At 44.5% G+C, this 26,549-nt stretch overlaps 2 protein-coding genes across 6 annotated transcripts in view; one reads left to right on the top strand and one right to left on the bottom strand.

Moving 5' to 3' along the window:
• The window catches only part of CRYZL1 (crystallin zeta like 1), a 46,014-nt gene extending 28,924 nt beyond the window's left edge, over positions 1 to 17,090 (bottom strand). The window contains exons 1-7 of one of the 3 annotated variants that reach the window (XM_069760793.1): positions 16,973 to 17,090; positions 16,783 to 16,875; positions 13,679 to 13,750; positions 13,495 to 13,572; positions 10,795 to 10,867; positions 8,338 to 8,382; positions 7,162 to 7,230 (exon numbers count right to left, since the gene is read on the bottom strand). In XM_069760793.1, coding sequence (XP_069616894.1) covers positions 7,162 to 7,230; positions 8,338 to 8,382; positions 10,795 to 10,867; positions 13,495 to 13,572; positions 13,679 to 13,744 — 331 coding nt within the window. In that variant the 5' untranslated portion in view covers positions 13,745 to 13,750; positions 16,783 to 16,875; positions 16,973 to 17,090. Of the gene's footprint in view, positions 1 to 7,161; positions 7,231 to 8,337; positions 8,383 to 10,794; positions 10,868 to 13,494; positions 13,573 to 13,678; positions 13,751 to 14,543; positions 14,715 to 16,782; positions 16,876 to 16,972 lie in introns of those variants that run through there. The other 2 variants (XM_069760792.1, XM_069760794.1) reach the window with 2 other exon arrangements.
• Positions 17,091 to 17,254: 164 nt separating this feature from the next.
• Positions 17,255 to 26,549, top strand: part of ITSN1 (intersectin 1) — a 150,760-nt gene continuing 141,465 nt past the window's right edge. For 2 of the 3 annotated variants that reach the window (XM_069760789.1, XM_069760791.1), the window contains exon 1: positions 17,273 to 17,406. The gene's annotated coding sequence lies outside the window, so the exon portion shown is untranslated. Of the gene's footprint in view, positions 17,407 to 26,549 lie in introns of all 3 variants that reach the window. The other variant, XM_069760790.1, reaches the window with a different exon arrangement.

The following is a 26,549-nucleotide window of genomic DNA, read 5'->3' as shown; positions in this document are numbered from 1 at the left end:
AGTGGTGGTTTCCCTCGATGCACACAAGGCCTTTGATAGTATAGAATGGCAATACCTGTGGTCGGTGCTGAGTCGTTGTGGGTTTGGGCCAGTCTTTGTGTCATGGGTGAGACTCCTATACTCCTCTCCGGTGGCCAAAATCAGGGTGAACAATATGATGTCAGACAGCTTTCAGCTTTTTAGAGGTACAAGGCAGGGGTGCCCGTTGTCCCCGCTGCTATTTGCTTTGGCGGTGGAACCACTGGCAGCGACTATCAGACGGTCTCAAATGGTGAAAGGGTTTTTATATGGGAAGATGGAGGAAAAAATCGCCTTATATGCAGATGACATACTGCTTTTCCTTGAGAGCTCTGGGGAACCACTAAGAAATGTAATAGCATTAATCGAGAGATTTGGGCAAATTTCAGGGCTAGTTATTAATTGGGACAAATCGAGCGTTATGCAGATAGATAGAGAAGTGGATTGTACAAGGGAGGTGGAAGAAGATACAAAATTAAGGGTGGTCACTCAGTTTAAATATTTGGGGATTCAGGTAACTCTTCCCTTAACTAGATTTGAGGAACTTAATCTCGAGCCTTTAGTAACTAAGATACGCACTAAGATCTCAGCTTGGAGTAAGCTAAATTTGTCAGTGGTAGGAAGAGTAAATCTCCTTAAGATGGTGGTGATGCCTCAGATCTTGTATGTCCTACATAATTCTCCGGTATGGATCCCGATGAGAACATTCCGTAAGCTGAAATCGATGTTTGGAGAGTTGGTGTGGGGAAAGAAGAGCCCGAGGATTAGGCAGGAGACTTTGCAGAGACCCAAGGATGAGGGGGGGCTTGCGTTACCCAACCCATGGTTGTACTTTCTGGCTGCACAGAGCCAACATCTTAGGGGATGGGGGAAAGGGTTAGTGGAAGAAATGGGTCACAGTAGTCTGGTGCATATTAGCGGGGTATGGCCCTTGAGTTTGGGTCTGGAATCAGGACTATTTAGGAAATTGGGGAACGGCTTTCCCACCATGAATTTAATTCATAGAGTATGGCAGATGCTGAAGCGTATTAGGGGAATTGGGGGCTTCACGGAATTTTCACCTATCTGGGATAACTCATCTCTTCAAGAATTTAACCATATGGAAGGAATGGGAGAATGGAGAGAAAAGGGTATTAGGCTATTAGGACAATTGATTCACAGTGGGAGTCTTAGATCTTATGATGCGCTTCGGCAGGAATTTCAGTTTCCGGGATTAAAATGGTATCAATATAGGAGAGTTCAGCACGCTTTTCAGGCACAGAGGAAGAGGGGGCCCATAGTGGTTCAGAAAGATCTCATGTTAGACTGTATTCTAAATAACAATGGAACAAAGGGGGCTATATCGGAAGTATATGGGGATTTACTACACACATTTTTGGAGGATTACCCGATTAAAGCTAGAGGAAAATGGGAGGCCGAACTGGGGGAAATAGACGATGACAAATGGGGGTCTATTCTGGAATACATACCTAAATTGTCAATGAGTGAGCCTGGGAGGCTCTCGCAATTGTATGTGGTTAATAGGGTCTATAGGACACCCGACTTGCTGTTCAAAGCCGGAGTGAGATTGGATTCTGAGTGCCCTAGGTGCACTCAGACTGAGGCGGGTATGCTCCACATGTTGTGGGTGTGCCCCAGGCTCTTTTCATATTGGGTAGCAGTGTTGAACCAAATTGGAGTGCTTTATGGATGTGCGATTCCCAGGGATCCAGTGGTTTGTATACTTGGGTATGTGGAGGAGTTGTCGGCCGATGAAACTGCCAAAATGGCAATAGCTAGATTGCTCTTCGTTGCAAGGAAAGTGATTGCGAGATACTGGATTAGGGAGGAACCTCCAACCAGACGAGAATTTACCGCACAGGTGAATCATATTGTCCAGCTCGAAAAAAGCATTTATACCAAGAGGAATAGGATGGGTTTTTTTCAAAAGCTATGGCAGCCATGGCTAAATGGGAATGATTAAGAGGTTGTGATAAATAATGTTAATAATACAATTTGTCTGTAATAAAAATGATCTTCTTGGGGAGGAGGGGGGGAAGTTGGGGTTGGTTATATGAAGGAGGGAGGGGGGAGAAGGGGTATATTTTCTTGTTAAAATGAAAAACACAAATGCACTTTGTTGTATGAATAGATAACATTTATTATGTTCAATAAAAATTTATCTGATAAAAAAAAAAAAAGAGAGCATTTGGATGATCCAGAGGAGTTTTGGGAGAATGTCCTATGGTCTGATGAAACCAAACTGGAACTGTTTGGTAGAAACACAACTTGTCGTGTTTGGAGGAAAAAGAATACTGAGTTGCATCCATCAAACACAATACCTACTGTAAAGTATGGTGGTGGAAACATCATGCTTTGGGGCTGTTTCTCTGCAAAGGGGCCAGGACGACTGATCCGGGTACATGAAAGAATGAATGGGGCCATGTATCGTGAGATTTTGAGTGCAAACCTCCTTCCATCAGCAAGGGCATTGAAGATGAAACGTGGCTGAGTCTTTCAACATGACAATGATCCAAAGCACACCGCCAGAGCAACGAAGGAGTGGCTTCGTAAGAAGCATTTCAAGGTCCTGGAGTGGCCTAGCCAGTCTCCAGATCTCAACCCTATAGAAAACCTTTGGAGGGAGTTGAAAGTCCGTGTTGCCAAGCGAAAAGCCAAAAACATCACTGCTCTAGAGGAGATCTGCATGGAGGAATGGGCCAACATACCAACAACAGTGTGTGGCAACCTTGTGAAGACTTACAGAAAACGTTTGACCTCTGTCATTGCCAACAAAGGATATATTACAAAGTATTGAGGTGAAATTTTGTTTCTGACCAAATACTTATTTTCCACCATAATATGCAAATAAAATGTTAAAAAAACAGACAATGTGATTTTCTGGATTTTTTTTCTCAGTTTATCTCCCATAGTTGAGGTCTACCTATGATGTAAATTACAGACGCCTCTCATCTTTTTAAGTGGTGGAACTTGCACTATTGCTGACTGACTAAATACTTTTTTGCCCCACTGTATGTTTTTATTATTTTTTGAGCACATGGATCCCTTGTATGTCCGTATGTCGGTTTTGCAAACCTGCGAGAAAATCTCGCAGTACGGATTACATACGGAGGATGCCATGCGCAAAAAACGCTGAAACACCCTGCCTACGGAGGAGCTACGGACCACTATTTTGGGGACTTTTCAGCGTATTACGGCCGTAAAATACGGACCGTATTGTCTTACGCCGAGTGTGACGCCGGCCTAATAATGTGTGTGTTTTTTTTAACCATTTAATGCAAATGGATTAATAATGGATAGGTGTCAGAATTGACGCCTCTCCATTATTAATCTGGCTTAATGTCACCTTACAATAGCAAGGTGGCATTAACCCTTCATTACCCCATATCCCACCGCTACACGGGAATGGGAAGAGAGTGGCCAAGTGCCAGAATAGGTGCATCTTCCAGATGTGCCTTTTCTGGGGTGGCTGGGGGCAGAAGGTTTTAGCCAGGGGGGCCAAAAACACCGTGGACCCTCTCCAGGCTATTAATATATGCCCTCAGTCACTGGCTTTACTATGGCGGAGAAAATTGCGCGGGAGCCCACGCCAATTTTTTCCGCGATTTAACCCTTAAATTTAAGAGCTAGAGCGCTGAAATTTTGCATATACACACTACTATAATAATAATAATAATAATTTTTATTTATATAGCGCCAGCATATTCCGTAGCGCTTTACAAACTATAGAGGGGACTTGTACAGACAATAGACATTACAGCATAACAGAAATCACAGTTCAAAATAGATACCAAGAGGAATGAGGGCCCTGCTCGCAAGCTACAGACTATGAGGAAAAGGGGAGACACGAGAGGTGGATGGTGACAAATGCATTAGTAGTGTGGAATATGCAAAAAAAAGGGGGATATGAGATGGTTTATTGTATGTAAACCAGGTCTCATATCATGTCGGGTTTTGGCAGGAGAAATGAAAAGCCGGTAATTGAATTACCGGCTTTTCTGCTATATCGCGCTGAAGGAAATATAAATATATATTGTAAGATTGCTCTCACTAAGTGTATTGGGGGACACTCGCTTGGCACGGGATTGACGTAGTCAGGCACGATTTTTGAACACAAAACAGTCCATGCGGTTTATTAAAGTGTCATAAACCGGGTTATGCACAGTTCATATTATACATTCCATAGAACACAATAGGCACCAACTGGTGATGTTAACTTGCAGCTTTGTCTTAACACTTCATTTACGGCTTTGTCTCACGGACACTAAACATGCTGGACCTCTCACTTCGTCCAGTTCCCATGGGTGTCCGTACGCCGTACACTTCATCAATGTCCATGGAGCACAACAGGCACCAACATACGACATTACGGTTTTAACTCATGTTTACGGCTTTGTCTCACAGACACTAAACATGCTGGACCTCTCACTTCGCCCAGTTACCATGGGTGTCCATACGCCGTACACTTCACTAATGTCCCAAGTCACATACAGCGCATATGACACTGGGTCGCGGTCTCCAAACACACTGAACCTCACTCCGTTCAGTCACCGTGGGAGACCACACAGTTCATGGAACATCACAAGCACCAACAGTCTGTATAGGTACCTGACGGGAGCTCCTGCTCCACCTGCTGACTCCTTGTCAGTCCACTCCTCCGGGAAAGCTGCCTTACGGGGTTCACCAACTTGCCTGGCCGGCATATCTCAGTCAGTCCAGACCCACCGAAGGACGGTAGCTTCCCCACATGAACCACATGTGTGACCTGTCCAGGTGCTATTCAGGACCTCGTCCAACACCCCAGGCCACTAGCAAGTCCAAAGTCCCACCATGTGCTATTCAGAACTCCTACTCCCAGGAAATTCAACACAGGTTGTACAGTGTGCTATTCAGGACTCCTACGCCCAGGAAATCCAACACACCCGGCTCACCAGGTCGAAAGCCCTACCATGTGCTATTCAGAACTCCTACTCCCAGGAAATTCAACACAGGTGGTTCAGTGTGCTATTCAGGGATCCGGTCCTACTCCCAGGACCTCCCAACACGAAGGCTCTCCAGGACCCTCCACTGGAACCACACAGGTCACTCACAGCGACCATACACAGGACCATGTGACCCACACCCTGGTCACATTATATACCCTTAACCACTCCCCTGGATGGGAGTGTGGATGTGTGGCTAGTTTGTCCCGCCCATCTCACACAACTAGCCTAGTAAGTCTCCCTTACAGCTACACCATACATATACACACTTGAGGGACTAAAGGTCCCAGAACAACAACATTGCATCAGACTTACTACGCAGACTCCCTCTGCGACACATATCGGCCATTCACAACAGAGCCAGTCACTGTTTCACCACCATTATCACAATAAATATGCCTCCATGCACATCCCAAAGAGCACTCACAGCGCCCCCTAGCTGTCACAGGAGTCACTGCATCACAATATATATATGTGTTTCTATGACATTATATATATATGTGTGTGTGTGTGTGTGTGTGTGTGTGTGTGTGTGTGTATGTGTATATATATATATACACATATATATATATATATATATATATATATATATATATATATATATATATATATATATATATATATATATATATATATATATATATATATATATATATATATATATATATAACGAAACCCGACTTTGGAATATAGATCGCCGACCGCCGACCCAATCCCAGAGTGGGATCGGGTCGGGTTTCACAAAACCCGACTTTGCTAAAAGTCGGCGACTTTTGAAAAGTGCCGACCTGTTTCGCTCAACCCTACTGAAAAGAAAGAAAAAAAAAGTTAGAGGGGTTATCCAGGAATGGAAAAAAATACAAACTTATCGGCTTTCCAAAAACAGTGCCATACCTGTCTACAGGCTGAGTCGGTATTGCATTTAAGCTCCATCAAAGTAGTTAAGTGCAAGCTGCAATACTACGCGTGACCTATAGACAGGCGTGGCGCTGTATGTTTTGGGAGAAAGTAGCTACGTTTCTCTAGTTCTGGAAACCTCTTTAAAAGTACAGCATTTTGGCTCATAAGGTTGACCACAGAGGACATGATGCCATCCACAACTTTTAATACAATGCAGATGAAGGAATTAATGTCAGGGAACGACGGAGATGACCCTGGACAGGAAATACTGAGAAGGACGGGGGTCCTGGAACAGGAAGCACAGGATACAGCAGCAGATGAGGGAGGACAGACTATGCTGACACAGGAAGGATGAGCAAAAACAACAAAAAAAGACAGATTTTCAGTTGTTTCACACTTTTTTGTTAAGGATATAACTCCACATGTGTTAATTCATAGTTTTGATGCCTTCAGAGTGAATGTACAATTTTCATAGTCAGGAAAATACAGAAAAATCTTTAAATGAGAAGGTGTGTCCAAACTTTTGGTCTGTACTGTATGCAATATATATATATATTTGTTTTTTGTTTTGTTTTTTTAAACACAAAAACTTTAGTTTTCCCTAAAAATAGCTTTTGATATTCTGCATTGAATCTGTGGCCACTGGATGACTCTAGCCAGAATTATAGCTAGGGTGGACTACGAGATGACCAACACATCATTTTATTTGACCAGGGTGGTCAGTTACTTATCATAAATAATTCTTTTTTTTTTTTTTTTTTTTTTTTAAACCCGGTGTAAAATGTCACTGTTCTTCTGAATCCGACATTATTTTTCATTTATTCCTCAGCCTCTCCGTTCTTGAGATATGGCCTCTTCTTCCATGTATAAAAATCCAATGTTTTTAGGCAAGTGGGAGTGGTCCTCAAATCTTCTCTATGGGAGTCTCCTTGTGGACCATGCCCACTTGGCTAAAAGGACGAGCGTGCGGAGCAGGATGTCAGGCAAGCATCAAGGGAATCATTACAGTGACTCAGAGTGTACTGAGCGCTGACTGTTCACAGCCGGGGCACCGCCCCCATGACTCTAAGAGAGCGGCTGCTGGGGGAATAACATTTTCTCCCTGCACCTGCACTTCCTGCACTTACATTTTTAAATACGGTATATTCTGGTGTCTAATTGTATTTTCCTGCAGATTACACCACTATGGTTGCAGTCAAATACTGTTGTTGTTTTTTTGATGACTGGTTCCATTTAAGAAAATTAGAATCTTTTACTTTACCTAAATGATGCTCATGCACCCAGATGACGTCACAAAGGCCGGACTCTTCAAAATCAAGAGGCAAAATCCCTGTAAGATAGAATAGTAATAAACTTCATGTCCATGCGTTTCTATAGTCACATTTGAGTTGGGCCATAACCAAACCCACATCTGATCAATCCCCCTGAAAGATCTACAATAACGACGGCATCGGCCAAGAATGAAGACAAAAATATATTTAAAAAAAGGGCTTGTATGGAGAGGTCAGAAAATGAGCCCGAACCTATAAAACGGAACTCGCAACAATGCCAAAAAACGGTCATTAGTTTCTGATTAAAACAATATCATCCCGATTTATCAAGCAGTTTTCTGGCAAAAATTTTTTTGCACAATGTGAATCTGGGAAAATTAAAAAAAAAAAAAAAAAAAAAAAAAATTTTGGGGGGCATTTTGACTCCAGTCCTGGCCATCTTTGACAACTTTTAGAAAAGGGAGAGGAGTACGGGTGAAATAGGTAAAATTCATCAATTTACACCACAAAGGTGGCATAAATTACGACAGAAGCACATTCCAGTCCCTGGCTGGAGTAACATCTCTTGCGGTGGCGCATGAAAGATGCTCAAAATTAATAAAAAAAAAAAAAAAATATATATATATATATATATATATATATATATATATATATATATATATATATATATATATATACTGTATATCCTGCCAGCGGTTTCCGTTGATTTCACGTCGACAGAGCAGTGGCTTCTCTTCCGCTCTGTTGACGGTGCACCAATTGACAGCAGGCTCCCCACTGCATAACAAAAGCGCCATCTGCTGACCACTCAAGACAGTTTCCTCAGCATAAGCCTGCAGCTGTTGTATACTCCAGCAGAAATGCGGCCATTGGTGGAACTTTCATAATAAAGAATATTAGCTTATCTAATTTCCATATGCTTTTGCTGCGGCTGGACAACTCTGAAGCCAAGTGAGTGCAGTAACACATGACTCCAGGATCAGACTGCACAGGGTGTGTTTGAAGTTAATAACCACGGAGACACATAGTTTGGCACAGAAGATGCATACCGAAAACGGTAACAGATTTTTTTTTTTTTATAAAAATTAATTGACTTCAGACCAGCGATGCAAACAAATCCACACAACGCTCATTAGGTTGCTTTTCGGCATAATTCGGACACTCACCAACAACTTCATCATCTGGCTTAAAGAAGGATACTTTAGGTCCCACTAGAGTAAAAAAAAAAAATAAAAAAAAAATTTGCCTTTAATGTCAGGTATACGTTTGGGATCCAACTACAGGAATAGTTGATTTCAGACAACACAATTTTATTACGGTAGATGGCTTCCTAATATGCGGAGGATAGAGTGCCCCTCTATCTGGCCCCTGAGCAATTATCTGAAATGACTCATTTCCCTACAGCTCCCCCGCAGGAGAAAAGGAGCATTACACAGTTTCAATAAAATCATGTAATGCACCGATGTGCAGGGTCATATAACATAAAATACAGGCTTTGTAGCTGTGTCCACTGTAGTAAAATAGTTTGGGGTGCTGAATCCCCCCTTAAACATAGAATTCTGCAATAGAGTATTGGGGTTTCTAAATCGGATGGACAAATGGCTCAGCTGTTTCTGAAACATGTCATAGACTAAAATAGAGATTACCACTCACATCTACTTTATGGCTCTTTCCCCTAAAGAGTCAGCTCATTCCCCCCCCCCCCTTCCAAAAAAAAAAAAAAAAAAAAAAAATCAGAAGAACAGGGCTCTGCAATGCCAAGAATGAGCAGAGGTTCACATGCTCTGATCATTGTCTATTGGACCGCTGGAAATAGTCGAGCGCCATTCTTGGCAGTCCCATAGACAATGAATGGAGCGGAGGCCATACATACGAGTAAGAGGAAGCAATAATACTGTAGAGCCCCTGCATGATGTGGCGTTAGTGGGAAAAGACTGGCATTTGCTGGCTGGACGAAACCAACAGGCAGAGGTAACATGTTAATTTGCGGGATCTAGTGAGGTGCATTGGGTGAAGGCATTCCTGGACATAAAAGCCCTGCACGCCAAACCGTGGAGGGATTTGGCGCCAAGGAGAGGAGCAGTGCGGACGTGGACCAGGGACGACACTGAAGCCAGTGTGACAGGCCTCAGCAGAGAGTGTGTGACAGCAGAGTGCTGGCCGCCGTCAGTCAAGGCCTGGACAAAATCCAAAGACGTGACTACGCCGATCAAGACCTGAAGACCCGACCTGCGCCGGTCAAGACCGTGGGTCCAGACTGTGCCGGTCAAGACCTGAAGACCCGACATGCGCCGGTCAAGACCGTGGGCCCAGACTGTGCCGGTCAAGACCTGAAGACCCGACATGCGCCGGTCAAGACCGTGGGTCCAGACTGTGCCGGTCAAGACCTGAAGACCCGACATGCGCCGGTCAAGACCGTGGGTCCAGACTGTGCCGGTCAAGACCTGAAGACCCGACATGCGCCGGTCAAGACCGTGGGTCCAGACTGTGCCGGTCAAGACCTGAAGACCCGACATGCGCCGGTCAAGACCGTGGGTCCAGACTGTACCGGTCAAGACCTGAAGACCCGACATGCGCCGGTCAAGACCGTGGGTCCAGACTGTGCCGGTCAAGACCTGAAGACCCGACCTGCGCCGGTCAAGACCGTGGGTCCAGACTGTGCCGGTCAAGACCTGAAGACCCGACATGCGCCGGTCAAGACCGTGGGCCCAGACTGTGCCGGTCAAGACCTGAAGACCCGACATGCGCCGGTCAAGACCGTGGGTCCAGACTGTGCCGGTCAAGACCTGAAGACCCGACATGCGCCGGTCAAGACCGTGGGCCCAGACTGTGCCGGTCAAGACCTGAAGACCCGACCTGCGCCGGTCAAGACAGTGGGTCCAGACCTGAAGACCCGACCTGCGCCGGTCAAGACCGTGGGCCCAGACTGTGCCGGTCAAGACCTGAAGACCCGACCTGCGCCGGTCAAGACCGTGGGCCCAGACTGTGCCGGTCAAGACCGTGGGCCCAGACTGTGCCGGTCAAGATCAGAATCTTTGCCCTAAACCGGTCAAGTTCCAGAGCCCAGACGGCGGCTGTCAAGAGCTGGGACCCAGCCCTCTCCTCCTCAAGCCTAGGAGACACCCACCGTCAGTCAAGCACTGAAGATCCACAAGGAGACGTTGACCAGAGAAGTCCGCCTAAGGTTAGAGAAGGACGACACGAGTGAGCCGGGCCGCCATTTCCAACCATAAGGGTACGGTACAGGGGTTGGCGTGGGTTAGGACAACAGGTTGGGTGGGGGGACGGTTGATAAACAGGAAGCTCAACGTTCCTTGATAGACTTTGTCAGAAGGACTTGCGGCCTAGAGGGAAAACCCGGTGACCCTCGCTAGGGCCATTATTGCAGGAAGAGCTAACGTAGTAACTCCCAGGAACGGGTGCACCACCCTTGTAAGAAGGACACACGTATAATGCTAGCGAGACTTCCGTATTCTAATAGTATTCTCGAATAACCCAAAACTGAAACACTAAGCTATGTGCACACGTTGCGGATTTCTGGGCGGATTTTTTTGAAAAATCCGCAGGTAAAACGCATAAAACTCAAACAAAGAAACCCATTTTACCCAATCACCTGCACTCACCTTCCAGGATCACTCCGGCCACATCTCTCCCCACCGGCACATAGTCTGTGCTCCGCTGTAATGCTGAGAGGAGCTGAATATGGGGGAAACATCCGATGACTTCACTTATCCAGGAACATTCACACTACACAGAGCACAGCAACACAAAGCAAACCTGCAAGTGTCACCTGGGGAAACTTAGGGGGCGAATGGTCCTAAAAACGGCCTAGACTTTAAATCAGGTTTATATGTCACTGGGATTGATTTTTACAGTTTTTACTCTTTTTTTTGTTAACATATCACTACTTTTAAAGGAAAAATAAATGTCACACTAGTCGCTAGGCCGAATTTTAGACTCCGACTTCATGATCTTCACAAGGATATTAGCAGCAATAGACTGAACTAGACCCGATTTGTTTGTATTATGTAGCAGTATCCGAACATGCTGTAATCTGCGAATAGGTTATTCTACAAGAGGAGGAGGAGGTGAGCTGTGATATCACCTATTGTGAATGGTGGATCCTGTGTTATCTACTGTATATAGAGGTGTTATCAGTCATTGTACAGGAGGAGGAGGTGAGCTGTGACACCACCTATTGTGAATGGTGGATCCTGTGTTATCTACTGTATATAGAGGTGTTATCAGTCATTGTACAGGAGGAGGAGCTGAGCTGTGACATCACCAGTTGTGAATGGTGGATCCTGTTATCTACTGTATATAGAGGTGTTATCAGTCATTGTACAGGAGGGGGAGGTGAGCTGTGACATCACCTATTGAGAATGGTGGATCCTGTGTTATCTACTGTATATAGAGGTGTTATCAGTCATTGCACATGAGGAGGTGAGCTGTGACATCACCTATTGTGAATGGTGGGTCCTGTGTTATCTACTGTATATAGAGGTGTTATCAGTCATTGTACAGGAGGAGGAGGACGGGAGCTGTGACATCATCTATTGTGAATGGTGGATCCTGTGTTACCTACTGTATATAGAGGTGTTATCAGTCATTGTACAGGAGGAGGAGCTGAGCTGTGACATCACCAGTTGTGAATGGTGGATCCTGTTATCTACTGTATATAGAGGTGTTATCAGTCATTGTACAGGCGGGGGAGGTGAGCTGTGACATCATCTATTGTGAATGGTGGGTCCTGTGTTATCTACTGTATATAGAGGTGTTATCAGTCATTGTACAGGAGGAGGAGGACGGGAGCTGTGACATCATCTATTGTGAATGGTGGATCCTGTGTTATTTACTGTATATAGAGGTGTTATCAGTCATTGTACAGGAGGAGGAGGTGAGCTGTGACATTATCTATTGTGAATGGTGGATCCTGTGTTATCTACTGTATATAGAGGTGTTATCAGTCATTGCACATGAGGAGGTGAGCTGTGACATCATCTATTGTGAATGGTGGGTCCTGTGTTATCTACTGTATATAGAGGTGTTATCAGTCATTGTACAGGAGGAGGAGCTGAGCTGTGACATCACCAGTTGTGAATGGTGGATCCTGTTATCTACTGTATATAGAGGTGTTATCAGTCATTGTACAGGCGGGGGAGGTGAGCTGTGACATCATCTATTGTGAATGGTGGGTCCTGTGTTATCTACTGTATATAGAGGTGTTATCAGTCATTGTACAGGAGGAGGAGGTGAGCTGTGACATTATCTATTGTGAATGGTGGATCCTGTGTTATCTACTGTATATAGAGGTGTTATCAGTCATTGCACATGAGGAGGTGAGCTGTGACATCATCTATTGTGAATGGTGGGTCCTGTGTTATCTACTGTATATAGAGGTGTTATCAGTCATTGTACAGGAGGAGGAGGACGGGAGCTGTGACATCATCTATTGTGAATGGTGGATCCTGTGTTATCTACTGTATATAGAGGTGTTATCAGTCATTGTACAGGAGGAGGAGGTGAGCTGTGATATCACCTATTGTGAATGGTGGATCCTGTGTTATCTACTCTATATAGAAGTGTTATCAGTCATTGTACAGGAGGAGGAGGTGAGCTGTGACATTATCTATTGTGAATGGTGGATCCTGTGTTATCTATTGTATATAGAGGTGTTATCAGTCATTGTACAGGAGGAGGTGAGCTGTGACAACACACTTGCCTAACACACTTCATCGCGTTCACGCTGTGTGTCAGGCTGACTGCAGTGCAGTTGCTGATACCAGAGCAGAGTCAGGAGCAGCAGAGAATGAGGAGGAGATTATATATATGGGCTGGATTATATTCTATGGCGGGGCTACATTATTTTCCATGTGGGACTGCATTATACCCTGTGGGGGAACTACCTTATACCCTATCAGGGGGCTGCATTATACCCTATGAAGGGGGATGGATTATACCTTATGATAGGATTGCAAAAATATTCTGAGGGGGATACATTATATTCTGTGGGGTGGGGGGGGGACTGCATTATACCCTATGAGGGGGTTACATTATATTTTGTGGGGTGCTGTATTATACCCTATGAGGGGGCTAAATTATACTATGTAAGGTGGCTAGATTACATTCTATGAGGGGGCTACCCCAACCCTTGCTACATAATTAAGACATGTACTACCTTATATTATACCCTGATATTAGCGTGTTTTACCGCACAACAGGTGGTCTTGTATTTATTTCTATGTAGCTATATAGTGGGCCCCAAGAATGATTTTCTCTGGTGGGCCCCAGGTGCTCCAGTCCCACGCTGACTGGACAGATACCTTAGTATTGATGGGGGTCAGGGCGCAGGCTTTCACTTGTAGCTTCACATGATAGTCACTGGGTGAAGACGCCGGATCCTGAGGAAGATAAAGACATAGTGAAGTTCTAGAACTGAATAGGTAAACAAAAGAAAGAAATAATGCACTTAAAATATGTATATTCCAGAAATGAGAGAATCCTTACGCTTTCCTGAAACACAAATGTCTCCTCATCCCGGGAGGTGGTAATTCTGTAGTACAGCCCTTTCATGCCGACCTGGAGCAAGGAGAGGATTCGGGGTGAGCCAGATAGGAGAAAGCTGCAACACAGACGTGGGGGTCCCTGCTGCATGGTCATAGGAAAATCACAGGACCCCCAAGACCACCTGACTGACAGCCAGCTCTGCAGTGCATCAGTCAGTCACACTGCTGCCACTCACTATGTGCTAAGCGGTGGCTGCCGGCCAAACACCTTCCCCTTTAAACCCTAGATCTGCAGGTTAATAGCTTTATTCTGACGTGACAGATTCCCTTTAAAATTCTGCACCACCATTTTTACAGGCCGTTTTCCTGCTCATTCATCTTATATGTGGTCATAAATCAAGGTTTAAAAAAAAAAAAATGTGCAAACTCTCCCGCCAGACTGAGCTCACTGACTGATTCTCCGTTAACTCATTCAGCAATAAACAATGCAACAAACAGGATGGCAAAGGCAAACGGTGCAACATTTTTAATGAAAACCTAAACACATAAATTATTTTTTTTTTTTGCCCAAAATACATGCATTTAGGTAAGAAAAAAAAATGCAACCAAAAACTGGACAAACCCTGTGAATAAAAGGACAAAACTGAAAAATGCCAGACGCAGTTTTTAGCAGCTCGGAGAAAACTGTGAAATATTCCATTATTATTTTTTTTTTACATGGTGACAAAATCCATCTTGGCGCCATTCTTCATAGATTGCGCCACCACGGTAAAAAAAAATAAAAAATATGGGGATTTTTTTAATTTTTTTTTTAAGCGAGCGACTGTAGTAAGACTCAGGAAATGCACGGAGCGCGGTTTAGATACCCGTCTGGATCAGATCTCAGGATTCCAGGGCGACAGAAAACGACACAGATCTAGAATGCGGTGTCAGCAGGACAAGGCGCGGAGGACAGGAACCCTCGTCCGCCGCTGCGGCCTCTCCGCACCCTGCCGCCTCTCAGCTGGAGAAGTCAAATCTCTATTTTTTTTGCTGCTGAATGGGTTTGGAAGAAAGTGGAAGAGGAGGAGCGGAGAGCAGCGAGGGTGGAGAGCAGCCATTAACCCTCCATGGACACTGCAGGCATCAAATATCACAGCAGCCAATAGAAACTGAGCCTTTTTTTTTTTTTTTTTTTTTTACTTTTTTTATTTCTTCGCTTTATTATTGGTGTATTTGTAGCAAATATTTCCTTTATCGCGTTGGTAATAAAAAAAAATGATCACCAAGCGGGTGATCTTTATATGACGTACCCTGGTGGGCATTTTTTTTTTTAAGTTATAAATTTATAAAAAAAAATTTTTTAGAAGAAATGTGGGCAGAAAAAGACAGGATGGTCGCTACAGTGTTGTAAGGGCGTGTGTTCGCTTTATGGGCGCAGGGGAGACATATGCACCATTGTTCACACAATTGCCTTCTGTGTATCAAGAGGTTTTTGTTTTTTCCTGTATGCAAAAATAAAATCCCCGTCAGATATATGCAAAAAGGTAGCGAGCGCTGCAATTTTTCGCTCAATGAAAAAAAGTATTGGGTGCTGTCTGTGTTCTATCCGGTGAGAAATCAGACAGCACCGGTCCGATTCACACGCTCGTCTGCATGAGCCCCAATATGAAGGTAAAGGCTCCGGCAGATGATTATCATTAGTGATGAGCGAGCGTGCTGGGATAAGGTGTTATCTGAGCATGCTCAGGTACTGACCGAGTGCATTCGGCGTACTCAAATACTATGTCAGAGTATCCACATACAGGGATTGCCTAACAGACAAACCCTGCATGTGTTGTGGCTGCCGAACAGCGGCAAGACATGCCGCTGGGGGGACTCAATCATATTTTTCGAGCGCGCCCAAGATTCATCATTAGCACCGGAGAATGCTCGCTCATTACTATACAGACTGGACTCAATTCATGGAGCGCAGGTGTCAGCTGTGCTGTACAGACGACATATGTGATTGGAACTGGCTCTGACCACCATCATATAACCATTTAGATGCCACTGTGAACCCTGAAAGCTACATCTAGGGGGGTTTAGAAAGTATTGGTGTGGCACTTTCAACTCCCATTGTTTTCCCCCTTCTCCCCGATGGATTCGCAGGGTGATGAGAGCTTGTTATGGGAGTCTCTGTGTCTCCCATGTTACTAGTCCAATGGAGTCCTGCTTGTGGGCCACTTCGGGAACCCCTAAAGGTGTTGTCCAGGCTTGGGGATCATGTCTCAGGTCACTCTATGTGACTGCAGACTTGTGACTCTTCACGGTGGGATCGGGCGGTCATCTGACAGCAGGTATGAGATGTGCGCACGTTCGGCCACATTCCGACTAGACGTGTCTGGCCTAGCTCAGTTACCTTGTATTGAGCGAGTGCGCGCACATCTAGTCGGCACGTGACTGCACGGATACAAAGTGCCCCGGAGAATCCTTACAGTGTGCACTGTGTGCCAAGTGAGGATTTACAAGTCTGCAGTCACTTAGATTGACGGCAGACCTGAACCCCGCCTGGACAACTGCACTATTACAGTATTGCAGCGTATTCTGTAGGCAATCACGCAATTATATGATCAAGTCCAAGCCGTGGGACCCCCACCTCTGCTCCACTATCTCCGGCGGTCCCGTATCAGTGAATGGAGCTGCAGATCGACCACCGCTCTATTCACACGGGGATATTTAGACCTTGGGGGTCCCAGGGGTCAGACCCCAAGCAATCGGTAAGTTATCTCCTATGAATAGGGTGATAACTTCCAAATGTGAGAACACAAATGTGGAAGTCTAAAAAAAAATCACAGATTTGTCCAAACTAATAAAATAGTTATGTATTATTATTATTGTGTCTTACAATGAATACCAAAAAGGCAATAAAACTGTGTCAAAATCATTTTTGGGGGTTTCGTCACCCATAGCAACCATTTATTTTTTAGCCTGGTAGTGGATGAGGCGGGGTAGTCAGGGGTAACGGGACAAGAGAGGGCGGGGCAACATCTGCACAAACAGCAGCTTCAGCTGCTACGTCACACATCACGTGACACGCCCCCACCCCTCCAGCGGCCATTTTACATTCTGGCAAGGGTCAAATACCTTAGGTCTGTTCTACCAGTCCGCTCTCGTGGTAAAAATCTTCCAATCGCGACAGGATTTCCTTCGCTTTCTGCAATATCCGGGAATAAGGACCTGGTGAAAACGTATTTTTAATACTCAGATAAAAAAAGTAGCCGTCACAGTCCGTTCCCGGGCACTGATATAAAACAACAAAAGCGGTGATGCCAACCATGGATTGTAAGAAATCACTCCGGAGCCTCCCGCTGCTTCCTCCGTGTCGTGTGAAGGGTCAGGACGGGAAGAAGGATTTTATGCCCGGATTACAAATGGCCGCTCTACAACCGCTGTCGCAATCACGTGCTTCGGGCTCCCCGCTGATGACGTCAGTGGCTTGCCAGTTGCCGCAACGACGCGCTGAATAGAACGAAGCTTCTGATAGGCGTAAGCAGGAAGGGGGCGTGGCTTAGACAGAAGCTGATTGGTTGCTTGACGTCAGGGCGTCAGAGCGAGCGGGTTATGGTGTGTCGTCGTCGTAGTAGGTAGGAGCTGGGAGGAGCCGCGGGTGAGGGAACGAGAGCGGAGCTCATGTCTCACCGGAGCCGCCACTGCTCTGCCTGAGGAGCCCGGCCCGGGACCCACACTGCGTGCGCCGAGCGCTATGAGGTGAGAGGCCTGCGGGGTGACCCCAAACGGGTGTGCACTCATTCATCAAACGTGGATGGGGGAGGCGGCGGTGAGCGCCGGCTGCTGCCTGGTTTATATACTGTGCAGAGGGGAGGGAAGGGTTAACGGACAAACTAACGCTGACACCCGAAAAGTGGCCCGGAGGGGTCTACAGGGTCCTCGGGAATGGTAACAGTTACACCCGAAAATGGCTCAGGGGATCTACAGGGTCCTCAGCGGCGGGATGTGATCTCATGGGATTACAGCGTAGCGGTATTACAGTATGGGGTTACATTATAGCGGTATTATAGCATGGCGTTACATTATAGCGGTATTATAGCGCATGGCGTTACATTATAGCGGTATTATAGCATGGCGTTACATTATAGCGGTATTATACCATGGCGTTACATTATAGCGGTATTATAGCATGGCGTTACATTATAGCGGTATTATAGCATGGCGTTACATTATAGCGGTATTATAGCATGGCGTTACATTATAGCGGTATTACAGTATGGGGTTACATTATAGCGGTATTATAGCATGGCGTTACATTATAGCGGTATTATACCATGGCGTTACATTATAGCGGTATTATAGCATGGCGTTACATTATAGCGGTATTATAGCATGGCGTTACATTATAGCGGTATTATAGCATGGCGTTACATTATAGCGGTATTACAGTATGGCGTTACATTATAGCGGTATTATACCATGGCGTTACATTATAGCGGTATTATAGCGCATGGCGTTACATTATAGCGGTATTATAGCATGGCGTTACATTATAGCGGTATTATAGCGCATGGCGTTACATTATAGCGGTATTATAGCGCATGGCGTTACATTATAGCGGTATTATAGCATGGCGTTACATTATAGCGGTATTACAGTATGGCGTTACATTATAGCGGTATTATAGCATGGCGTTACATTATAGCGGTATTATAGCATGGCGTTACATTATAGCGGTATTATAGCATGGCGTTACATTATAGCGGTATTATACCATGGCGTTACATTATAGCGGTATTATACCATGGCGTTACATTATAGCGGTATTATAGCATGGCGTTACATTATAGCGGTATTGTGGCATGGCGTTACATTATAGCGGTATTGTGGCATGGCGTTACATTATAGCGGTATTGTGGCATGGCGTTACATTATAGCAGTATTGTGGCATGGGGTTACATTATAGCGGTATTGTGGCATGGCGCTACATTATAGTATTACATTATAGTGGTATTAGTGATATTATATTAGTTACTTTATAGTGAAATTATAGCAATATAGTATAGCGTTACAATATTGCGGTATTATATTATAGTGCTAGTATAATAGTAATATAGCGATATTCTAGTGTTATATTGTAGTGATTATTATAGCTTTCTGTTACATTCTAGCAATACTATATTATAGTGTTGCATTATAGCGATATTATAGCATGCATTGCAGCGGTATTAGTGTTATATCAATAGTATTATATTATAGTGGTATAGTTCTAAATTATAGCGATATTATAGTGTTACATCATAGCGGTATTATAGTGTTATAGTATAGCGTTACATTGTAGCGGTATTATAGTTTAGTTTACGTTATAGCGGCATTACAGCGATATTATTTTAGTGTTATAACGTTGTATTGCAGAGTTACATTAGTGTTATGTTAGTTGTATTATATTGCTGTTATTAGTGTCATTATATGGCATGTTGTAATACATGCCGTATGTATATTTTATACCTTGTTATATACAGTATTGTGCTATATATACTGTGCTATTATACAGTATTATAGGGTTGTATTTACCGTACAATATTTGTATTTTAGCGTTTCATATCTTTTTGTGTTCCTCAGTCTTAGGGTAATTGATATTATTCCATCCTATTCTGAATATTATGTTGCGTTTTATTCTATACTAGCTGAAGAGCCCGGCGTTGCCTGGGCATAGTAAATATCTGTGGTTAGTTATAGCACGTCACTTCTCTTATTTTCCCATCACGCCTCTCATTTTCCCCCTCACATCTCTCATTTTCTCCCTCACTCCTCTCATTCCCCCCAACACTTGTCATTTCGACCTCACATCTGTCATTTTCCAATCACTCCACTATTTTCCCTCACTCCTCTCATTTTGCACTCACACCTTTTCATTTTCACCTCACACCTCTCATTTTCACCTCAGTATATACATGTTTGTCATCTCCCTTATATATAGTATATACCTGTATGTCATCTCCCCTGTATATAGTATATACCTGCTGTGTGTCATCTCCCCTGTATATAGTATATACCTGTATGCCATCTCCTCCTATATATAGTATATACCTGTATGTCATCTCCTCCTATATATAGTATATACCTGTATGTCGTCTCCTCCTATATATAGTATATACCTGTATGTCATCTCCTTCTGTATATAGTATGTACCTGTATGTCATCTCCTCCTCTATATAGTATATACCTGTGTGCTATCTCTCCTGTATATAGTATATATCTGTGTGTCATCTCCCCTGTATATAGTATATACCTGTGTGTCATCTCCTCCTGTATTAGACCGCGTTCACACGTTATTTGGTCAGTATTTTTACCTCAGTATTTGTAAGATAAATTGGCAGCCTGATAAATACCCAGCCAACAGGAAGCCCTCCCCCCTGGCAGTATATATTAGCTCACACATACACATAATAGACAGGTCATGTGACTGACAGCTGCCGTATTTCCTATATGGTACATTTGTTGCTCTTGTAGTTCGTCTGCTTATTAATCAGATTTTTATTTTTGAAGGCTAATACCAGACTTGTGTGTGTTTTAGGGCGAGTTTCGTTTGTCAAGTTGTGTGTGTTGAGTTGTGTGTGGCGACATGCATGTAGCGACTTTTGTGAGATGAGTTTTGTGTAGCAACATGCGTGTAGCAACTTTTTGTGTGTCGAGTTGCATGTAACAGGTTAGTGTAGCAAGTTGTGTGCAGCAAGTTTTGCGCATGGCGAGTTTTGCGCGTGGTGAGTTTTATGTGTGGTGCCTTTTGAGTATGTGCAAGTTTTGTGTGAGGCAACTTTTGCATGTGTTGCAAATTTTGTGCATGTGGCAATTTTTCCGCGTGTGCAAGTTTTGCGTGTGGCGAGTTTTCCATGAGGTGAGTTTTGCACTTGTGGCGAGTTTTGCGTGAGCCTAGTTTTTGCATGTGGCGAGTTTTGCGCGTGGCGAGTTTTGAGCGGCGACTTTTGTGTTTCGACTTTTATGTGGCGAGGTTGGTGTATGTGTGGTGAAATGTGTGCTGAGGGTGGTATATGTGTTCAAGCACGTGGTAGTGTGTGGCGCATTTTGTGTGTGTGTTCATATCCCCGTGTGTGGTGAGTATCCCATGTTGGGGCCCCACCTTAGCAACTGTACGGTATATACTCTTTGGCGCCATCGCTCTCATTCTTTAAGTCCCCCTTGTTCACATCTGGCAGCTGTCAATTCGCCTCCAACACTTTTCCTTTCACTTTTCCCCATTATGTAGATAGGGGAAAATTAGTTTGGTGAATTGGAAAGCGCGGGGTTAAAATTTCACCTCACAACATAGCCTATGACGCTCTCAGGGTCCAGACGTGTGACTGTGCAAAATTTTGTGGCTGTAGCTGCGACGCCTCCAACACTTTTCATTTCACTTTTTCCCCATTATGTAGATAGGGGCAAAATTGTTTGGTGAATTGGAAAGCGCGGGGTTAAAATTTCACCTCACAACGTAGCCTATGACGCTCTCAGGGTCCAGACCTGTGACTGTGCAAAATTTTGTTGCTGTAGATTTTTATTTTTGAAGGCTAATACCAGACTTGTGTGTGTTTTAGGGCGAGTTTCGTTTGTCAAGTTGTGTGTGGCGACATGCATGTAGCGACTTTTGTGAGATGAGTTTTGTGTGGCAACATGTGTGTAGCAACTTTTTGTGTGTCGAGTTGCATGTGACAGGTTAGTGTAGCAAGTTGTGTGCAGCAAGTTTTGCGCATGGCGAGTTTTGCGCGTGGTGAGTTTTATGTCTGGTGCCTTTTGAGTATGTGCAAGTTTTGTGTGAGGCAACTTTTGCATGTGTTGCAAATTTTGTGCATGTGGCAATTTTTCCGCGTGTGCAAGTTTTGCGTGTGGCGAGTTTTCCATGAGGTGAGTTTTGCACTTGTGGCGAGTTTTGCGTGAGCCTAGTTTTTGCATGTGGCGAGTTTTGCGCGTGGCGAGTTTTGAGCGGCGACTTTTATGTGGTGAGGTTGGTGTATGTGTGGTGAAATGTGTCCTGAGGGTGGTATATGTGTTCAAGCACGTGGTAGTGTGTGGCGCATTTTGTGTGTGTGTTCATATCCCCGTGTGTGGTGAGTATCTCATGTCGGGGCCCCACCTTAGCAACTGTACGGTATATACTCTTTGGCGCCATCGCTCTCACTCTTTAAGTCCCCCTTGTTCACATCTGGCAGCTGTCAATTTGCCTCCAACACTTTTCTTTTCACTTTTCCCCATTATGTACATAGGGGAAAATTAGTTTGGTGAATTGGAAAGCGCGGGGTTAAAATTTCGCCTCACAATATAGCCTAGATGTGTGACTGTGCAAAATTTTGTGGCTGTAGCTGCGACGGTGCAGATGCCAATCCCGGACACACACACACACACACACACACACACACACACACACACACACACACACACACACACACACACACACACACACACACACACATTCAGCTTTATATAGTAGATAAATGTGCAGCTCACCTGATCGGGGGGTTTGGGGAGGGGGGCTTTGACGTCTGAAGATGTGCAAGCAGGGCTGAGTCCCCAATCGGAATCCTGTCCTGTACTCAATTTCCAAATTTCTAAGTACACTTTGTTTTTGATCCATTAGGAATGCTAAAAACGCCCCTTTAAACACTGGACGTCCGGAAAGAAATCCTGCTTGTTGCGAACCATACATGTCTCTGGGTTCAAAACGTTTAGGCTTATTTTCTCAGGATGTCATGTTTTTAAACTTTTTTTGCATCTTTTTAATTTTTTTTTTCCTTTGAAAGTTGGAGATTGTGTGCTGGACTAGGTCACCATTTTTCATGTTATTTATTACGGATATTCCCCTGTTGTTCCGTCTGGAAGTGTAAGAATAAATTGGCAAATGGGCGTAAATGGTTGTCGAGGGGGATTTTCTAGAGCAGAAGAACTGTGTCCTGTCAGTGCTGATTGTGTAGGGATGTGCCCCTTTTAACAAGAAGAATGATAGTCACCCAGCTTTCTCAGAGTCCTGACAGCCCCAGTCTTCATCCTGCTCCCTTTTTTTAGGATCTGATAAGCTGCTGCTTTTGTACTTTTTTTTTTTTATTTTTATGACCCATCTTTCCCAGGTCAACGGATCAAACTAGGAAATCAGAATAAGTTTTGCAAGTGCTTAAAGGAAGAGGACAACTGAAGGAGCTCAGGGATTTCTTACTTTAGAGCACGTCTTGCCTTGGGGTCTGCAACTACTTTTCGGCATTTTTCTTAAACTCCCTTTAATTTTTTTTGTGGTACTTGTTTTTTTTTGTGCCAAATTGCACCGTAAACCCCCAAACCTCACCCACAATAGTGAATATGAAAAAAAAAAAAACTAAAAAAATGGACAAAAAACACCAAAAGAGGCAAAATGGGTACAAATGCAATAACAAACTGGGCACATGGATGGTGGAAGGCACCAGAGGTTTAGGCGTAGTGGGTCCATGGACGGTGGTGTAAGGCACCAGAGGTTTAGGCGTAATGGGTCCATGGACGGTGGTGTAAGGCACGAGAGGTTTAGGCGTAATGGGTCCATGGACGGTGGTGTAAGGCACGAGAGGTGTAGGCATAATGGGTCCATGGATGGTGGTGTAAGGCACGAGAGGTGTAGGCATAATGGGTCCATGGACGGTGGTGGAAGGCACGAGAGGTGTAGGCGTAATGGGTCCATGGATGGTGGTGTAAGGCACGAGAGGTGTAGGCGTAATGGGTCCATGGATGGTGGTGTAAGGCACGAGAGGTGTAGGCGTAATGGGTCCATGGACGGTGGTGTAAGGCATGAGAGGTGTAGGCATAATGGGTCCATGGACGGTGGTGTACGGCACGAGAGGTGTAGGTGTATTGGGTCCATGGATGGTGGTGGAAGGCATGAGAGGTGTAGGTGTAATGGGTCCATGGACGGTGGTGGAAGGCATGAGAGGTGTCGCTGTGATCTTTGGAAATTGTCCTTGGATGGATTTTGGTTTTTAAATGAAATGGTGGCATATAGCATTCAGAAGATTCATCACTAACTATGCGCAGTGATTGTAGAAGACCCTTCCTTCATCTTCTCTGTTTGGCCCAGACCTCCATGAACACTTCTTCCAGCCATTGCTCATCTGTACAGTTTTCTGCTTAGTCTTTTTAAGTTCCTCCCTTTTCCATCATTCCCACCACCTTGCCAACATAAACTACCTCTCCTTATGTCCAGGGCTGTGGAGTCAATATAAAATGGATCTACTCTGAAAATATATTATTGGTTCAGTAGTACACTGCAGTTTGTGCTGTAAACTTTTTCATAAGAATTTGGGAAAGTTATGATGTGTCTGTTCTGTCCCTGAGCTGAGGATCTCGGCTTTTAGGCTATGTGCACACGTTCAGGATTTCTTGCAGAAAATTCCTGAGAATTCTGGACATTTTCTGCAAGAAAACCGCATGCGTTTTTGCCGCGGTTTTAGTTAAGTAAAAAGGGCAGCACACTGCAGCGCCAAAACATGCAAACTTGAAAACACGAAATTTGAACTGCATTACTGCACTAGAAATATGAGAGCTTTTAGCGCATAAAAATGGCCATATTTATGTGTACCTCGTAGCCACTTTACGGCATCTCTCTTATACGAGGTCCTACGCTTGACCTACCTCACCGAGAATAAACGTCTCCAAACGTCTTTCATATTTCTAGTGCAGTAATGCAGTTCAAATTTCGTGTTTTCAAGTTTGCATGTTTTGGCGCTGCAGTGTGCTGCCCTTTTTACTTAACTATATACGAGTTGGCGACTCTGGGTTCAGCACCTGTTCACACTGTGTCTATGTTTGGATGTGCAGGTCAGGTTTTTGAAATGTATTCTTTAGCCTTCTGATCGTGCACTCCCCGCCTCCTAGCCACAGGTGTTTTAATTATAGTAGGTCCAATACCCCTCCACAGAAAGAGAGAATTTGAGTCCAAGAAGAGGTTTCACATGTACCCATTCAGATGGAGACGTTTATTCTCGGTGAGGTAGGTCAAGCGTAGGACCTCGTATAAGAGAGATGCCGTAAATTGGCTACCAGGTACACATAAATATGGCCATTTTTATGCGCTAAAAGCTCTCATTTTTCATATTTCTAGTGCAGTAATGCAGTTCAAATTTCGTGTTTTCAAGTTTGCATGTTTTGGCGCTGCAGTGTGCTGCCCTTTTTACTTAACTATATACGAGTTGGCGACTCTGGGTTCAGCACCTGTTCACACTCAGTCTATGTTTGGATGTGCAGGTCAGGTTTTTGAAATGTTTGCCGCGGTTTTTTCGGAAAAAACCGCAACGTGTGAACACAGCCTAAGGGGAGATAAATTATGCACATGCTCAGTAGTGACTATGGAGTCAGGGACATTTTGGTTTGGGTCATTGACTCCACTCCCTGCTTGTTCTCCCCCGCTGCTAGGGCAAGTTACATACAAGTCTCTGGACGGTGCAGTACAGAAGCCAGTTCCAAAAAATCCGGGAGGGTTTTGCTGATTGCTACAGATAAATGTAAATTTTCAGGTCTGACCAGAGGACGTGCTTAACGGAGATGATGACACTTTAGACAACTTGTCAATCATCTTGTCGTTTTGTCGGCATAGTTTCCTGATATTTCGGTCCGATCTGTCATAAGAGTGTGTCATCATCAGGACCTGCGTGTGCAGTGTATGACTGAAGCCGCTAATGGCCGCAGGTTACACACGGTCACACAGACAGCGCTGCTCTTAGCGGAGTGCGTGCGCTCTGCTTCGGGGCTGATTACAGGCTCCATGGTTTATAATCGGGTTTTCCTATCATATAATGACCTTCCTTTGTATGTAGAACGCTGCCGGTTACTCGCTGTTATCAGCAGACATCGGCCGCGGCTCAGCTGCTCTATTATACGTAGTGTTGGCATGAAGTGAGAATAATCGGAAAGACTTGCTGCACTGCACGCCATGTCTGGTGAAGGGGCTGCCCACCATTATATGCCCCGTGTTATAGAACTACAAATGTATTCATGGAAGAGTCCTCACATTTCATGGTGCTCAGAGTACAGCTATGTGAGCGGAGAGCTGGTGGCCGCTCGTCAGGCTCCTCACCGCCATACAGGTCCTTCTCAAAAAATTAGCATATAGTGTTAAATTTCATTATTTACCATAATGTAATGATTTACAATTAAACTTTCATATATTATAGATTCATTATCCACCAACTGAAATTTGTCAGGTCTTTTATTGTTTTAATACTGATGATTTTGGCATACAACTCCTGATAACCCAAAAAAACCTGTCTCAATAAATTAGCATATTTCACCCATCCAATCAAATAAAAGTGTTTTTTAATAACAAACAAAAAAACCAACAAATAATAATGTTGAGTTATGCACTCAATACTTGGTCGGGAATCCTTTGGCAGAAATGACTGCTTCAATGCGGCGTGGCATGGAGGCAATCAGCCTGTGACACTGCTGAGATGTTATGGAGGCCCAGGATGCTTCAATAGCGGCCTTAAGCTCATCCAGAGTGTTGGGTCTTGCGTCTCTCAACTTTCTCTTCACAATATCCCACAGATTCTCTATGGGGTTCAGGTCAGGAGAGTTGGCAGGCCAATTGAGCACAATAATACCATGGTCAGTAAACCATTTACCAGTGGTTTTGGCACTGTGAGCAGGTGCCAGGTCGTGCTGAAAAATGAAATCTTCATCTCCATAAAGCATTTCAGCCGATGGAAGCATGAAGTGCTCCAAAATCTCCTGATAGCTAGCTGCATTGACCCTGCCCTTGATGAAACACAGTGGACCAACACCAGCAGCTGACATGGCACCCCACACCATCACTGACTGTGGGTACTTGACACTGGACTTCAGGCATTTTGGAATTTCCTTCTCCCCAGTCTTCCTCCAGACTCTGGCACCTT

Source organism: Ranitomeya imitator, chromosome 3 (genome assembly GCF_032444005.1).
Source record: "Ranitomeya imitator isolate aRanImi1 chromosome 3, aRanImi1.pri, whole genome shotgun sequence".
NCBI lineage: Eukaryota > Metazoa > Chordata > Amphibia > Anura > Dendrobatidae > Ranitomeya > Ranitomeya imitator.
The sequence above is the reverse complement of the archived record's forward strand: the minus strand, read 5'-3'. Positions and strand labels throughout refer to the sequence as shown.